Source organism: Spea bombifrons, chromosome 1, assembly GCF_027358695.1.
Source record: "Spea bombifrons isolate aSpeBom1 chromosome 1, aSpeBom1.2.pri, whole genome shotgun sequence".
Classification (NCBI taxonomy): domain Eukaryota; kingdom Metazoa; phylum Chordata; class Amphibia; order Anura; family Pelobatidae; genus Spea; species Spea bombifrons.
In genome coordinates this window covers 112,032,156-112,048,388 of record NC_071087.1, presented here as the reverse complement: position 1 = coordinate 112,048,388, position 16,233 = coordinate 112,032,156, and the positions used below count along the sequence as shown (strand labels likewise).

At 40.3% G+C, this 16,233-nt stretch overlaps 2 protein-coding genes across 6 annotated transcripts in view; one reads left to right on the top strand and one right to left on the bottom strand.

The window, feature by feature from the left end:
- The window catches only part of EMID1 (EMI domain containing 1), a 22,666-nt gene extending 21,309 nt beyond the window's left edge, over window positions 1–1,357 (top strand). For 4 of the 5 annotated variants that reach the window (XM_053468717.1, XM_053468710.1, XM_053468725.1 and 1 more), the window contains one exon: window positions 586–1,357. In XM_053468717.1, the coding sequence (XP_053324692.1) occupies window positions 586–722 (137 nt within the window). In that variant the 3' untranslated portion in view covers window positions 723–1,357. The remainder of the gene's footprint in view (window positions 1–585) is intronic. The other variant, XM_053468733.1, reaches the window with a different exon arrangement.
- On the bottom strand, window positions 1,268–16,230 carry RHBDD3 (rhomboid domain containing 3). Its single transcript, XM_053468747.1, has 6 exons — window positions 16,191–16,230; window positions 9,058–9,242; window positions 8,027–8,410; window positions 7,249–7,417; window positions 6,654–6,884; window positions 1,268–1,764 (listed from the first exon to the last, which is right to left on the bottom strand). The coding sequence occupies exons 2-6, from the start codon at window positions 9,200–9,202 to the stop codon at window positions 1,623–1,625; spliced, it is 1,071 nt and encodes a 356-aa protein (XP_053324722.1). The 5' UTR covers window positions 9,203–9,242; window positions 16,191–16,230; the 3' UTR covers window positions 1,268–1,622.
- Between the last annotated feature and the right edge of the window lie 3 nt (window positions 16,231–16,233).

Genomic DNA, 16,233 nt, shown 5'->3' with positions numbered 1-16,233 from the left:
AGACAAGTTCACTTAAAGCAGCTCAGGAACTGTGGTGGTGTTTAAAAGAATAGGAAAAAAAGAGACTTGCTGGAATGCCATAATGTCCATTGGGAGAATAATGATAGCCAGGCTTTAGGTTTTGTAGCATTATTACTAGAAATTAAATTAAAGAGGGAAGAATTGAGCCAACCATGAAATGAGATGGGAAGATATATTGGGTAGTACCGGTATGCATTATTTGTGATTATTGTCAGTAAGGAAGAGGTTCGTGTGCTTCATGTAGGATATCTGGGAGTGAAGTCAGTGTTAGCACTGTGGCTTCTTTTTTTTGCCAATGTCTGGACTTGATTAAAGCGGTCCATTTAACTTTTATCTTTTAATTTGTTGTATACAGATATTACTAGGTTCTTAAATCACTATGATTAGTACTGTGGATAGTCTGTTTAGGTGTAAAACTCTAGATTGTTGACTGAGGGTAATTTGTCATTGTGGAGGTGTTTGGGGTAGTGGTTGAGGTGCTCCAATTAAGTAGTGCAGTAACAGAGAAGTTATTTAGGGTCCGTGTCATTTCTTTTAATATTTTTACCCCCATTTTTCTTTCAGAAACAGATGCTGGCTCAGGGAGAGAACCTTCCCCAACAGGCACTACTGGCTTCTATAGGGGCAGGCGCAACGGGCCCTCGCCATACAGGATTTTATCAATTCAACATAATGAGGATGAGGAGGATGAGACTTACTGATGGTTCCAGACATACTGCTTTTATCCAAACAACCTTGGATATATCCCTAACCCACCTTCACATCTTAGTGCCTTTTTACCCTAACATCAAAGATGCAACAATTGGAAGATGGTTTCTTGGAATAGATTAATACTTATGCAGCAACATTTCCATGGAACATATTACAAGATTGCTCTTGCAGAAAAGTGGGTTATACATTTTGTTGTATTATTAATGTAGCCTGTTTCCTTTTAGCACTGAGATAAAACACAATTTGCATATTCCATTCCTACATTCATTGAAGGCAATGCTAATACGTATTATAGTACAGTGCTGCAATATTACATTCAACTCAACAAAACCATATTTATTTTTAGTGGGCATCCATACAGTACTTGTTGGCCCCATACTTTTAATGGTTCCTTTCTCTAAGAAGACACATTGGCCTTTATGTTAGCACTTAAAATGGCAGCAAGAGTTGCCAGCACAAGGGGGTGCTGCTATGTGAATGCCACAACATGATAATGATAGATCGGTTGTCATGGTTATTATAAGAAGATACGTACTTTGTTATATGTTCTTTACACGTTTTATTATTTTAATCCTCCATGGAAGGGGAGCACATTGTATAAATAAAATGATTTTTTAAATTGAAATCCAGGTTGTTTTGTTATGTTTCACAGGTGGAAACTGTGTATATCAAGCCAGCCCTGAAAGTGATTTTGGTGGATTGGAGACACTAAAGTTTATCAAATACAAAGTTTAGTAAACACCCGAAGAGGCAAAATGCTATTCCACCAACATCGTGATAGCAAAGATATCTATTGACTCTTTTGGCATATTTTCTTGGATATGAAGATATGATAGCACAGTGAGGCTATGTGAAGCGTTTGCACATATTTTCCTTGGTTATAGTACTCCTTATCTTTCACTGGTCACATTAATGTCTTCGCCAACCTGTCCCTCCACAAGCAGGGACACCGCTCTGTCCACCTTCCCAGTAGCTGCTAATGCTACCACCGCAGGTCCTGTAGGGAATCCCATCTGTTCAAGCTGCTGGAGCCTGGAATCATAAGAAAGGAAATGAGGGTAGGTGTTGTTCAATGTGATTAGAAATGAAGCTGGTACGAGTGAGAGATACAGATTTGCCTCCAACAAGATAGCTGCTGCCCTTTCCTCTTCTTGTCACACAATGCTTGCCGTCCCTTGAATGGAGGGGTATTTCTGCTGCCCTCTCCCACTGCACAGGCAGACTCAGAGTAAGTCATAGGTTGATCGTGTGCATGTACTGTGAGTGGAAGGGTGCTCCTGGGAAAAAGTACTGGCAAGGGACAGCAATGCTTCTTCCCTCTACAGTCTACCCACCTATAACCCACTCTGTATGAGAAGGTTGTGCAAGGCTGTTCAGATTTTTTTACATCTGGTTAATGTAATTTGTGGAACCTAACAACTTTATCTAGGTGTGCAAATAAAGGGGTGTACTATTATTTTGATAAATGATCTCCTATGTGGCCCTCTCCAAATACAGTTTTCTGGAGATGCCATCGAAACAGAAGATACACATAAATAGAACTTGTAACTCAGGTCTCCAACAGGGAACCCTCAAGCTACTAGTGGCTGGAGAATGGAGACGGCAACTGTATATATTCTAGCACCTCTAAATGAAAGAATAAATATCAGCATCTCAGTTATAACAGTGTTCTCTATTTCAAAGGCCAATGAAAGTTAGGAATGTAAAATGTCAGGCCGTCTTGGTGTAAAACATTTACTGAACCGTGGCTAAATAGACAGTACCACTCCATATGGCAGTTCTTCCCACGCCGACAAATGAAATGTCATGTATTTCTATCAAAGTGTAATTGCCTATACCTAGGCATTTGTTTCGTATACCTAGATGTTAAAACACAGCCCAAACAGATTATGACAAAGTACGGAAAGAAAAAGAGGATCTGAAAATAAAAAATGGATAAACAGCAGTGGATAAAACATTAGTGTCCCAAATGTTATGAAAGAGGAGAGTTCTTTCACGGATAATCCATAACTCGGAACTGTCCCGGTTTGACCCAGACTCAAAGCCCTGCTTGTCTGGGTCAATTTTTTTTCTCCCAACAGGAGAGGGGCATGCTGCCTTATTTTGCCTACCACTTGTCCAATTCAATCCCATTAAAGCAATACTTCTTAATACAACATATATTTGATATATACTGATATGACTTCACAAAAGAAGAGATGATGTAGAGCATCAATAGTACTAAACAATGTTTCAGCTCCACCACTGGAGATCTTGATAAAAGTCCCCAAGAGGTAATGAAAGATCAAGTTTCATTACAATTGTCACTATGAAGATATTTCTGGCGTGCCCACTTTATTCCTTCAAATGTTTCATTTGGCTAGGGGAAGCACCCAGGTTATGTCTATATTAATTTATTTGACCAAAATCATTTGGCACCTGACCAACACATCTATAAGATCTTGTTGGAGATCCCATTCCAAAACCATGGGCATTAATATGGAGCTTACATCACAAAAGCTCGGATTGATGAGACACAGACAGAGATTTCTACGCCTAAGAAGATGGATATTAATGCTGCAGAGAATAAGGAAAATTCACGGGATAGGGAACATCAACCTGTAACCTTATATGAAGTTATGTTAACTGGAGCAAATAACCCAGAGCTTGCTACTCAAAGAGATGCCTACAAAGTGGAAAAAAAGTAAATTAGAGGAATTAGAGCTGAAGATTATTGAAACTGAAGATAGATCAAGATGCAATAATGTGAGGATTAGATTTTTATTCCAGAGGAAATATAACAAATGAATTTGGGGGCTGGGGGTCCTCAGAGATTACCTTAAAGAACTAGGTGTTGTTACTGATTTTATAACTATTTTTTTTTTAGAAAACTCACAGGGCTACAAAATCCAAAACTCTGCCTGAAAAAGTCATTCATAAATTCTGAGATATTCTTCAAGCATTTAGAGAATCAAGTATTAAGGATGGAACCTATGCTGACAGAAAACTATTTACAGACTTGTCTTTCCGCACTAGGACGAAGAGAAAGTCCCTTTTCCGGTCACTAACTTCCTGAGGAAACATCACATACAAATGGGGACCTCATACGAGGCTCATAGTCATGAAGATAAAATAGAGCCTTTTGGTTCAATGATTGACTCAAATGACTGGCTTAATTTAATAAGGTTTAGAATAAAGGCCTAATTGAAAGGGAAAAGTCATTTTCGCATAGCGCTTTTTAGGCCTTTGTAATGACACAATGCGGATGACTGATGATTTTGATTAATGCTAGAGAATTTCGATTTAAAGCACTGTACCTTGATTATTCATTTATAGGTATTTATATAATACCGTATGTTCACATGGAAGATATTTTTTCCCTTTTTTTCCTCCTGCACATAATCTTAGGACTCTATGATAATACAAGCGAATGATCCAAATGATTTTGGTGTAAACTTAGTCAATTTGGAACAAAGTATTATATTCTGGCCTAGTAATTTATAGATATTGATTTATAGACTATGTTCACAGAAAAGACACTTTTTAAAACAAGCATGCAATTTATGTGTATTTGTATTCCTTTACGCTCTGTATTGTGTGTAACAATCTATGGGGATTGGTGTATGAAAAATAGGTACATAGAGTTCACTCGGAAGCTGTGGCATTTTTTTATTATTATTATACCCTCAGGGAAGATAATTTTTTTTCTAAAGAACCATATTTTTGTGTATCTGTAATCTTTATGGCACTCTTATGCCTATAATAATTTATGGGATTGTGTTATTATTTTTCTCTTTCTTGAAGTATAGCACTTTTTTAGGTCTTTGCAATAAAATAAGTAAATGACCCACGTGATCTTACACACACATTTCTAGTTACTGATTTATAGAACGTTTGAGGCACTGTATGGCACATTTTCTTCTAACGCATTATACCTTTGCCTATCTGTATCGTTTAAGGCACTGTTTCACAGAGCCGTAGCTGCTTCTTTTGCTCCCAAAGCAAAAACAAAATTACCCTCCCCCACTATATTTTCACAGAGTTTTTTTAGGAAACTAGTACTGTATAATGATACACTACATGGACAAACGTATTGGGACACCTGATCATTACACAATGAGGGACTTTTATTATGACATTGCACTCTAAATAGATAGACATTAATATGTAGTTGGTCCCCACTTTGCAGCTATAACAGCTTCCACTCTTCTGGGAAGGTTTTCCAGAATATTTTGGGCCATTTCTATGGGAATTTTTGTCCATTCACCCAGTAGAGCATTTTGGTATGTCTCCTCCAGCAAACTGAGACATTTTGGACAATGCTATGCTTCCAACAGCATGACTTTGCCCTAGTACACAAAGCAAGGTCCATAAACACATGGTTGGATTAGTTTGGTGTGGAAGAACTTGACTGACCCACACAGAGGCCTGACCTCAACCCCATCCAACACCTTTGAGATGAAATAGAGCGGAGATTGTGGGCAGGCTTTCACGTCCAACATCAGTGCCTGACCTCACAAATGCTCTACTGGATGAATGGGCAACAAAAACAGACACACTCCCAAAATCTTGTGGAAAGCCTTCCCAGAATAGTGGAAGCTGTGAAAAGGGGGACCAACTACATATTAATGTCTTTGTATTAAAAATGTGATGTTATAAAAGTCCCCATTGGTTTAATGGTCAGGTGTCCCAATACTTTTGTCCATATAGTGTATTAAAACTGCAGAGAATTATAAAAAAATAATAGTAAAGCAAATGTATTCACATTTTGTGGTTTTCAGGGCCTGAGCAAGTGCTTCTCATGAGCTTTATGGGACATAAGGGACAAAGGGGCAGTAAAGTAACCACTCTAGAGGTTGTGTACTATAATCCCCATTATGCACATGCAGGTGTCACAGCATAACCCTCATCATCGTATAGTTAGCCAGACATGGATATGATACAGTGCAGCTCATAGTCAGCATAAGCACATAGTGAACCTGATATATGTTACACAGGATAAATCCCATTAGTATATATTGAGCCAGACACTGATGGTTGTACTGTATAACTCCCATCATGATATATTAAGCCAGATACTGATGATGGTACAGCATAACTCCCATAATGATATACTAAGTCTGACAGTTGCACAGTATAACTCCCATCAAATATACTGACCCTGACAGTGGTGCAGCATAACTCCCATCACTATATTCCGAGTCAGACACAGATGGTGGTACAGCATAACTTCCATTACTATATACTGAGCCTCATATTGACGGTGGTACACCATAACTTCAATTACTATATACTTAGCCAGACATTGATGGAGGAACTAAAAAATGAGCCAGTCAAATAGTTGTGCAGCATAGCTTTCATTGTATACTCTTGCTGAGAACTACCTATGATGCTCAGCAGGTATCATAAAAGACATTTGGCTGGTTGGGACGCTCTCTCATATTCAGTCATATTCAGTGTCTCCCTACGTTCTCTGCTGACCGATTTCACCTCCCTGTCTTCTTTTTCCGCAGCACTAAATGCTTTCTTCTTCTGGTGAGCAGAAAGCAAGTCCTCAAATTGGCAGAGCCTCCACGCAACCCTCTTCCCTGTTTCTCCAATTGGGGAAGAGAGAGATGTGCAGAGGCTCTGCCTTGTTGAGGACTTGCTTCCTGCGCCACATCACAACTATGCCCGAGGCTCTTCCTACAGCTTTCCTGTTTTCCACGTAATAATTTATTGTGGTATAGAAAAATTCACATACGCTATGTTGTAACTTACCCTTTTTTTGTAAACACATATATATGTGGTGTAAGATTCCACAATAATACAAAGATAAGAACTACAGTACTTTTTACAATACAATCAATACAATCTTATGTTTCTTACCAATTCCAATTTAGTCACATTTTCTCTATATATTTTTTGCAATACGCCCTCCTTTATTGTTAGCACTTGTTTACCTGAGTGCTGAAACACTAGACTTGTGTAGAGTTGGTTCCTTTATTCTTTCTTGTTGCTTATATTCCCTCAGAGATGCTTGGATCCCAGCCTTTAGCATTTCATTTTCGAGTGCCTCTGGATCTCCAAATGGAATGGAAACAGGAGACTCCGTGAATCTGGCAAGGAGGGCATCTGGGATAAACACTTCTGCCAGCTGCTCATCCGTAAGGAGGACAGATTGGTGCACATCTCTAAAAGACAAGAGTCTGAGAGAAACACATATTTAACAAGCATTTTCTTTTACTATCTTCCACAGACTTTGAATAAACAGTTGTTTGCTTTAGAATTCCCCTTAACCAGCAATGTCACAAGTTTTGAAACACAAAGTTACATTAAACTGTCACAGACAGGACCTTCAGTTCAAGAGTGGTTCTGAAGCACCCAACCTACACAATAATTACTGTGCACCAGAGCCCGAGTCTAATTTGTAAGCGTCATGAAGCTTGCAGCAATGTATGAACATTTTTAAGGATGTGAATACTTTCGTGAATTATTGAATTAGATTGGAAATGCTATTTACATGATGTTCTCGAAGGTGAGTTTAATAATACGCACCTCTCTTCTGCCCTCTCTTCTTCTCTATCAGGGTTCACCGACCCTTTATTCCTTGAAGGTATGAAACGTGCAAGGGGCAATAATGCAAGACTTTGAAATATTTGGATTCTGTCCAGTGTCACTCTCCATGACTCTGACTTCTGAAGACATGAGAGCGATGCTGAGCGGACTGTAAGAAAATGTAAGGAAAACGCTGTCCGTGCAAAAAAAGAGTAATCCACTCCCCAAATACACACTGTACATTAGAGCCTTGCGCGGGACTGTTTTTTTTAAATCCTGCCTGCTCCTGCTGAATTTCTGACCATTACCACCCGCTCCCGCGTGTGTGCTTGCTGGACTAAATAATAAAATGTCACTCGGGAATATTGCAGAAAATTGTAGTTATGTATAAAAATATTAAAAGCATGATGGTTACAGTACGTAAAATTTTGCCTGTGGCCTTAATGTAGAATCACTGGCCTTTATACATAAGGACGCAATTCTGCCACTTAGGACACGGCAGTTAATTATGTCTAAAAGCAGCACTTTACCTCTTATGTAACTATATTATAACACAATTCTTACGTTTTGCAATACTTGTTATGTCTTGTTTACCCAGCACCGTAGAATATAATGGCACTACATAAATCAATTAATAAAAATAATGATTTATTTATTATATTTTGGCACACAAAACCTCAATCAATATTTATACATAGGATACACTACATTTCATAGCATGATTTTGTACTTCTTCATTCACGTTCACACTTCACTTCTTTTTGAAATAGAAGGATACACACTAGACCAGCAATGACTCCACACACATGGAGAAGCAGGGAAGATTGTGGGCACAGGATAAATATAGTAACCAAGACGCACCAGGGTAGTAACATCATCATCCTTCTGCCCAGTCGTCGTTGCAGTGTTGGGCGTTCTGCCGTCAGTATAGCCAACTGGGAGCCCACGTAGCCCGAGGCAGGGGCAATAGAAGAAGGCAAGAGCCAGGAAAATAGGAGATAGAGGGCAGCACAGCCCACAGTGTACAGGCAAGAAAGTTGTAAGTAATACAGGGTGCCCAGATGTTCCTCCAGCTCTCCACAAATAATGAGGAGGAGAAGCAGGGAGATGAGCAAGAGAATGATATCAGGTGCACACAACACATGTGTGAGCAGACGATGGCCTAATATAAAAAAAAATAAACACTTTAATAGCAGTATACAGTGTAGCATTAGAGTAAATACATTCCTAGTATGGAAAATGTTTTGTATGTAAAAATAAAACTTTTAGTAATATGCTTTGTGATGTGTTAACAAACAAAATAAATACAATTTATTATTTTCTTTCATAAGCTTAGTCTAATGACCAGTAACACGGTAGGAGATTCTGCTCTCTCTAGCAAAATGTGATCATATGGAGTAGACACATGGCATAGCTCAAACTGAATTTTAAAAAAAAAAGTTGTACACTTTGGTCATTAAAATTAAAGACATGATAATCTTCTGGGAATAGTTTATATAATAAAGGCTCTCCTTTTAATGCATATAGCTCATAGCATTTGAATTTGGCCCTTTCGAAAATGCATAGGGGGGGGTGCGGAGAAGTTAAATGCCATGCAGGAGATCAGCTGAACGTCTGACCGTGAAGGAGGTCACATGACGTGACATCAGGTGACCCTAAAGTAGTATTACGGAGTTCCTGCGTTTTGTTGGCTGGCTGCTACAGATGCAAGAAATTTCACGATTCCTGGTATTAACCATGTCACCTGTACAGTAAATTGCCCTTAAATGAATTAAAGATAAGGATGTTATGCGGCTGTATGCAACTCACCATCCCAAACCTCTCTTAGGGTTTCTAGGTGTAATCCCAGTTGTTTGCAGTTTGACAGCAGTCCTCCACATGTCATCACAGTCAACAAAAAGCAGCAGCCTAAAGGAGGCACTCGTGCCAGCAGCAATCCTTTCAGCATCTCCATAGATGGGACATGAGACCAATGTGAAGAAGACAGAATAGACCTTTATAGAGAAATGATCTTTTCGTCACTACAAAATCTGAATACAGCAGCGTCATATCCATTTAACAAGTTTGCATACATTGTGGAGGGCCAGCCTCAGTGAACATTTCCTGCAAGAAGGGCTTGCCAATCGAAGCAACGTCCAATAAATCTCTCCACATTAACTATGCGTTATTCTTGCAGAAGACACTCAGGCCGGCCGTTAATTCATAAGTAAAATCGGTACGTTGAAATGTTTAACGCACCTGGCATCTCCAGGTTTATTGGATACACCTTACAATCTTTGTTTAACAATAAAATTATAGTAACTGTAACAACATACAACAATAACAGCATATGAACCGTATACGAAACGCCTCTAGAGGGCACTTAGTGCTTATTTTTCAGGCACCGGTATAACAAACTGTTTGCTTTAAGCAATCCAATTTCTCAGGCATGAACTACATCTCTCCCAAATTGCTAATCATTTGATGTGGTTATTTCGGAAGATTTTTTTCAGGTGATTTATGTCAGTATACTCAGTTTAATTTGTGAACAGTCTGCATCTTATAAATTATCCAAACATGCTGGTCGTGGGTTGTGTACTTCTTGGAATATGTGGGTTTTAAATGAGCAAGAGGGAGAAAGTATACAAAATGGGGTAGAAAATTCCAGAGACGTGGTGCAGCATGTGTGAAAACCTGAATAAACAAGTGGAAAGCGGTAATAACGGTAGAAGAGAGGCGCAGGTCACAGGAGGATCGAAGAGGGCGAATAGTAGTATTTTAATTGGATATTAGAGATATAGGGGTTACAGAGCTTTTAAAGGCGCTTTAGTTCAGGGTAAGTTTAAATTTAATTTTGGAGAGTATGAAGAGCCAATAGAGCAACTGGCATAGAAGGGGAGCAGATAAAGAGGTGGGAAAGGAAACTTGGTCTGGCAGCAGTGCTCATATTGGCTTGGGGGGGGGCCGGTTAGTAGGGAGTTGCAATAGTCCAGATGGTATATCACTGCAGGAACATAACTGCACTGAGGAGTAACTTTATATTCTGGATTTTTCTGTTTGATTTTCACTTTGTATTGTAAGGGCATCTGGATGTTTGGTATCTGTTAGAGCCCTTCATGGCACTGAAATGTCAGGTGGATCTCAAGCTGGTCATTGCTCTATCTCCTATATCCCTTGTTTAGAAGTCTTTACACATATCTAAAGAAATTCCATGGACTGCGGGAAACAATTTAGTTAAAATACAGTATAGCAGGGACAATTTAACCATTTCAATATCAAATGGTGCTGAATCTCTACACATAAAAAGGCTTGTCACTGTGGGAATTGTTGGGGGTGCTGGGCAGGTATTAAATTGATGGTCCAGGGTGGAGGGGGTGGATTAGATGTTTGCTTTATGCCCGCCTAGCGTGATTGGCAAATGTCACAATGATCTCCCCTAAAAAAGAGAAAGAGAGTTTGGGGTGATGCAATATCGTTAGAGAGAATAAGAAAGGGTTTGTACCGAAAGTTATGGTGTGTGTACTGCAGTAAAGTTTAGGATGTAAGTGTGGTTCAGCAATCGTGTGAGATGTAATAAGAAAAAGGAAGAGAAGATGAAAAAGAAAAAGGGTTCACATAAACCTTTTTATGGCTATAATGCGTACATTTGTAGAGACTATTGTAAATGAAAGGCTTATATATAAATAATGATGGGCAATATTTAGGTAGCGCATAGGAAGGGTTAACCCCTTTGCATGTACAGGTAAGTTCATAAAAGATGAGGCAAGATTTCCCTTAGCATGTCCCTCGTCACAGGTATAACGGTGTTATAATATGAATGCCCAGACATTCCCTTCTGGTAGGCGTCATTGCTGACTACCGCCAGAACCACTCTAGACCCTGCAGGGTCCGTATTAATCCTGCTGGGATCTCAGATTGCTCCCCCTGCTGGCTCAGCGCACACATTGAGAGCAAGAAACAACATTTCTCGAACTTGCAAGAAATGGGGGGAAAAGTATATATTTTTTTATGACAAATTTACTGAGGGTTATTTGCTTAACATAAAGTACTAGAGAATACAAATAAAATTTGACGGAGACAATTAATAAACATGTGGTTCATATGCTTCCATTTGCAAATCCACACAAAGTATTATCTTAGATGTATGCGGTTTTCCCATATTGCTGACAATATTCCTTGATAAGTGAATAAACCCACCTTTAGTAAATATGTGCTTTTGGGCAGTAACAGATAACAAGGGTGTGTAGCTACAAATGGTATATGGCTAGTTTGCAAGTTGCAGTTGCATGTTTGGCCAGAATATGCTGCTTTTAATTATAACTTTCAATTTTTTCTTTCTTTTCTTCAGAAAGAAGCTATATCACAGAATCATATCCAACTAAGTAGTAGTAGCTGCACGTTGTACCTTTCAAAAGCTTAGTATTAAAATAAAAAATGAAGGGAGGTAAACACAATTATTACCTACCTGATCTTCGGTAACAAAATAAAATAGACAGTTATGCCAATAAGCTTTCAATTAGTTTATGACAGCGACTCCCTTGAAGGTGCATACGTTGAGAATATTGACTAATTGAAACAATATTTTAATGAGAGGAACATACTATTATAAAGTAAACATATATATGTGTAAGCAAGACTATTAGGAACAGGGATAGAGAGAGAATTGCATAATTAAACAAACTGGTGTTTTCATCCATCCCTTGAAGTGTTTTGCCTTGAACCCCATGTTGCAGAACCTGACAGGCACAATCCATCAGGTAAACCAGTATTGGAGGCCGCAATGCTGCAAACAGTATCTACTGCTTAGAAAAATTCATGGGAATTAAGTGGAATTTTAGTGCTATGTCTAGAGTGTGGTTATACGTAGAGGCATTAGTTGCAGAAAGAGGGAGGTGGTTATGCCATTTACAGATCTCTGCTCAGACCTCATCTAGAATAAGAGAGGAGAAACGTGATACAAACATTTAAATACTTGAAGGGGATTTAACAAAGTATGGGATGGAAGTTTATTTCAAAGGAGGAAAATGTTAGAACAAGAGATCATAGTCTAAAACTAGAGGGTCAGAGGCTTACATGTAACGTATAGAAGTTGACTTACACAACATGCCTACCACTTTGAAGATGTAAAATATTTTTATTGTGAAACAAACAAGAAATAAGAAAGAAAAAAAAAAGAAAGAAAGAAAACTCGAGCGTGCATAACTATTCACCCCCCAAAGTCAATACTTGGTAGAGCCACCTTTTGCAGCAAATTACAGCCGCAAGTCTCTTGGGGTACATCTCTATAAGCTTGGCACTTCTAGCTACTGGGATTTTTTGTCCATTCTTCAAGGCAAAACTGCTCCAGCTCCTTCAAGTTGAATGGGTTTCCACTGACTCTTCAAGTCATGCCACAGATTTTTAATTTGTTTGTTCGGGGTTTGACGAGGCCATTCCAAGATATTTAAATGTTTCCCATTAACCCACCTGAGTGTTGCTTTAGCAGTAAGCTTAGGGTCATTGTCCTACTTGAAGGTGAACCTCCATCCTAGTCTCAAATCTCTGAAAGACTGAAACAGGTTTCCCTCAAGAATCTCCCTGTATTTAGTGCCATCTATCATTTCTTCAAGCCTGACCAGTTTCCCAGTCCCTGCTGATGAAGAACATCCCCACAGCATGATGCTACCACCACCATGCTTCACTGTAGGGACGATGTTCTCAGGGTGATGAGAAATTTTATTTCTTTAAGCAATGGCTTTTTGGGCCACTCTTCCATAAAGCCCAGCTCTGTGGAGTGTATGGTTTAAAGTGGTCCTATGGACAGATCCTCCAATCTCTGCTGTGGAGCTCTGCAGCACCTTCAGAGTTATCTTTGGTCTCTTTGTTGCCTCTCTGATTAATGCCCACCTTGCCTGCTCTGTGAGCTTTGGCAGGTTTGTTGTGGCTCCGCATTAAATCCATTTCGTAATAATGGATTTAATGGTGTGGGATGTTCAAAGTTGTCATATATTTTTTTTTTTTTATAACCCAATCGCTATTTGTACTTTGTCCCTGACCTGTTTGGAGAGCTCCTTAATCTTCAGGGTGCCAGTTGGTTGGTGGTGAACCTTTGCTCAGTGATGTTGCAGACTCTGGGGCATTTCAGAACAGATATAGATATATATATACCGTATTGGCTCGGATATAGGCCGCCCCCGTATATAGGCCGCACCCTAAAAGTTTGGTGCTTTTTTAAAGAAAAAGTTTTTTTCTTTAAAAAAGCACCAAAAAACATGCTGCCACTCTGCCCCCCCCCCCGAGATATGCTGCCACTGTCCTCCCTCCCCGAGATATGCTGCCACTGTCCTCCCTCCCCGAGATACGCTACCACTGTCCTCCCCCCCGAGATACGCTACCACTGCCCTCCCTCCCCGAGATATGCTGCCACTGTCCTCCCTCCCCGAGATATGCTACGACTGTCCTTCTCTGCCCCCCCCGACTTACCGGAGCAGACTCCCGGGTGTCTTGCGGGGCCGGCGGGGGACATCTACGCAATACTACTTCCGGTGCCGGATGTGCCGGCACCGGAAGTTGTATACGCGTATATTTCCCCCGCCGGCCCCGCAAGACACCCGGGAGTCTGCTCCGGTAAGTCCGGGGGGGGGCAGAGGTAAAACGCATCGTGCGGACGGTCCGCACGATGCGCTTAGACAACCTCCCGTGCCGGCACCCCCCCGTGGGAAGTGCTGCCAGGGGAGGCTGTCTGAGCGTATCGGGGAGTAGGATGCAGGTCCCCTGCACCGCTGCGGGGGATCTGTATCCTAACCCCGCTGCCTGCCCGGCGCCCGGGACTGCATGTCCCGGGCGTCGGGCACTAGACCCCGAATATAGGCTGCACCCCCACTTTAAAGACTTAAAGTGGGGGAAAAAAGTGCGGCCTATATTTGAGCCAATACGGTATATATACTGAACTCATGTGACCCTTAGATTGCACACAGGTGGACTTTATTTATCTAATTCTGTGCCTTCTGAAGGAAATTGGTTGCACCAGATCTTATTTAGGGGTTAAGGGGGTGAATACATACACATGCATTACTTTTCTGGTTTTTTTTGTTTTGTTTTGTTAAATTCCTTCTTTTCAGTTCACCAATTTGGACTATTTTGCGTATGTCTGTTACATGAATCCAAATAAAAATCTATTTTAATTCCAGGTTGTTATGCAACAAAACGCCAAGCGGGGTGAATACTTTTGCAAGGCGCTGTAAGTAAAACAGTTTAACATAGGAAGTGGTAGAGGTTAACACAGTAAGGGAATATCAACAAGCATGGGATACGCTATATGAATAACTGTAATGTAATGATAGGTATACGACCCCGGAGACCAGGACCTGTTTAAAGTTTGAGTCTTTAAAGCAGGAACAAAAGATGAGCAGACTAGATGGGCCGAATGGTTCTTATCTGCTGTCAAATGCTATGTCCCATCACAATACTACAATATGATTCACTAACCTTTTCTAGATCAGTGATTTCATTTTTTCCAGCCAAACATCACTCATTACAACAAATATCATAGGTTCCTCAAGTACCCCAACTACATCCTACGTGAAGTACCTCTTTCCCCATGATGAATAATCTATCACAAAACAAGAAACTTTCCTTTACATGAGACATAAGCATTCACGCAAGGACACTGGGTAAGGAACTCGTCACAAACGGTCAGCTGGAACGGCCACACAACCATCTTTTAAGCTGGAGAACACATTTTCTGGGTAAAATGTTTGTAGAAGAGGAATCATAGACCCAAACAAGGCCTTAGCCAAACCCTGCCACATATTTAGTAATGCAACAGGAACCTTTTTTTCTCTCATTGAGACCAGGATCTCCAAAAACCAAATGCACAGCAACTTCTACTGTGCTGTACTAGCCTATTGTAGTTTACATTTCAATAGGACAGCGCGTTTCACATGCATAATTCTGCTTCAGCAATTCATGTGGCCTCAAAAAGGGAGTGTGGGGGGATTAGGTGTTATGTATTGTTTTATATAGCACCATCATATTCTGCAGCGCTGTACAATGGGTAAACAGAGGAGATGACAAGTAGTAAAAGACAGACTTAAAGAAACAACAGGTGAAGCGGGCCCTGCTCAAAAGAGGTGTTTTCCAAAACAAAAGTCCTTTGTAACAGGGATGTACACTAATCAGCAGCACACATTATTGTTTGGGTTATAGCATCTCTCTTGGCAGTTACAGCAAAACAATGACATCTACGGCAAAAAGTGCTTATGTAAGCATTCCTTTATTTAAAGGCCATCGCAAAAACCGGTGTGTAAAATGTAATCCAATTACACGTACGCCACTCCATGGCATAACACAAAGGGGGTCTATCCACCAAAGGAAGATCGGAGATATCTATATTTTACTTTATATTATCAAAGGACAACCTCTTCTAGGTTCCAGCCCAGGAACGGTATGGTTGATTCTGTATAATGCATAATCAAGTCTGTGAAGGTTCTTCAAATTCTGTTTACACAATGAATTATGCGTTATACAGGGCCAGCTCAGACCTTCTTGTTAAACATACGTGCTAGCGATGGCCCTTCACAGTTAAGACCACAACTCTCCCTCTAAAGAATAGGCGCCCACAGCTCCGTTGGCGATGGTTACGTTGCTGCATAACGGCGCTCCTTTCAACAACACGGTCTTAAAATAGTCCTAAAGCGATTGCTTCCCATACACAACCGAACCTTTCCCCCTAAGCGGCCATTTTAACCCAACGCCCACCTTAGCTTATATTCGGTGTCGTACCCCTAACGTTAATGGATCACACCATATTCTCACTTTCTGGGGGGAACTACAGATGGATTGAGCCCAGTATTCATTCACTTCTCTAACATTTGAAGCTACACTTAATAAACCTGAGTCTAACCATTTCAATGTCGCTTTTCTAAATCATTACGTTCCCTTTAGGCTTGGCGATGTCAGCTCTAGGAGGGTTTTTTTCTTACCCTAATCCGGCTGCGAAGTGGTATGGCCCTTTGGTGTAATGTT

What these genes read in the sequence shown, in the direction of transcription:
- RHBDD3 (XM_053468747.1), bottom strand. Translation starts at nt 9,202, where the DNA reads ATGGAGATGCTGAAAGGATTGCTGCTGGCACGAGTGCCTCCTTTAGGC. An exon ending in CCTAAGAGAGGTTTGGGATG is followed by an intron (nt 8,411 to 9,057) that starts GTGAGTTGCATA and finishes TTTTTATATTAG; the next exon opens with GCCATCGTCTGCTCACACAT. An exon ending in AGTCATTGCTGGTCTAGTGT is followed by an intron (nt 7,418 to 8,026) that starts GTATCCTTCTAT and finishes ATTTTCTTACAG; the next exon opens with TCCGCTCAGCATCGCTCTCA.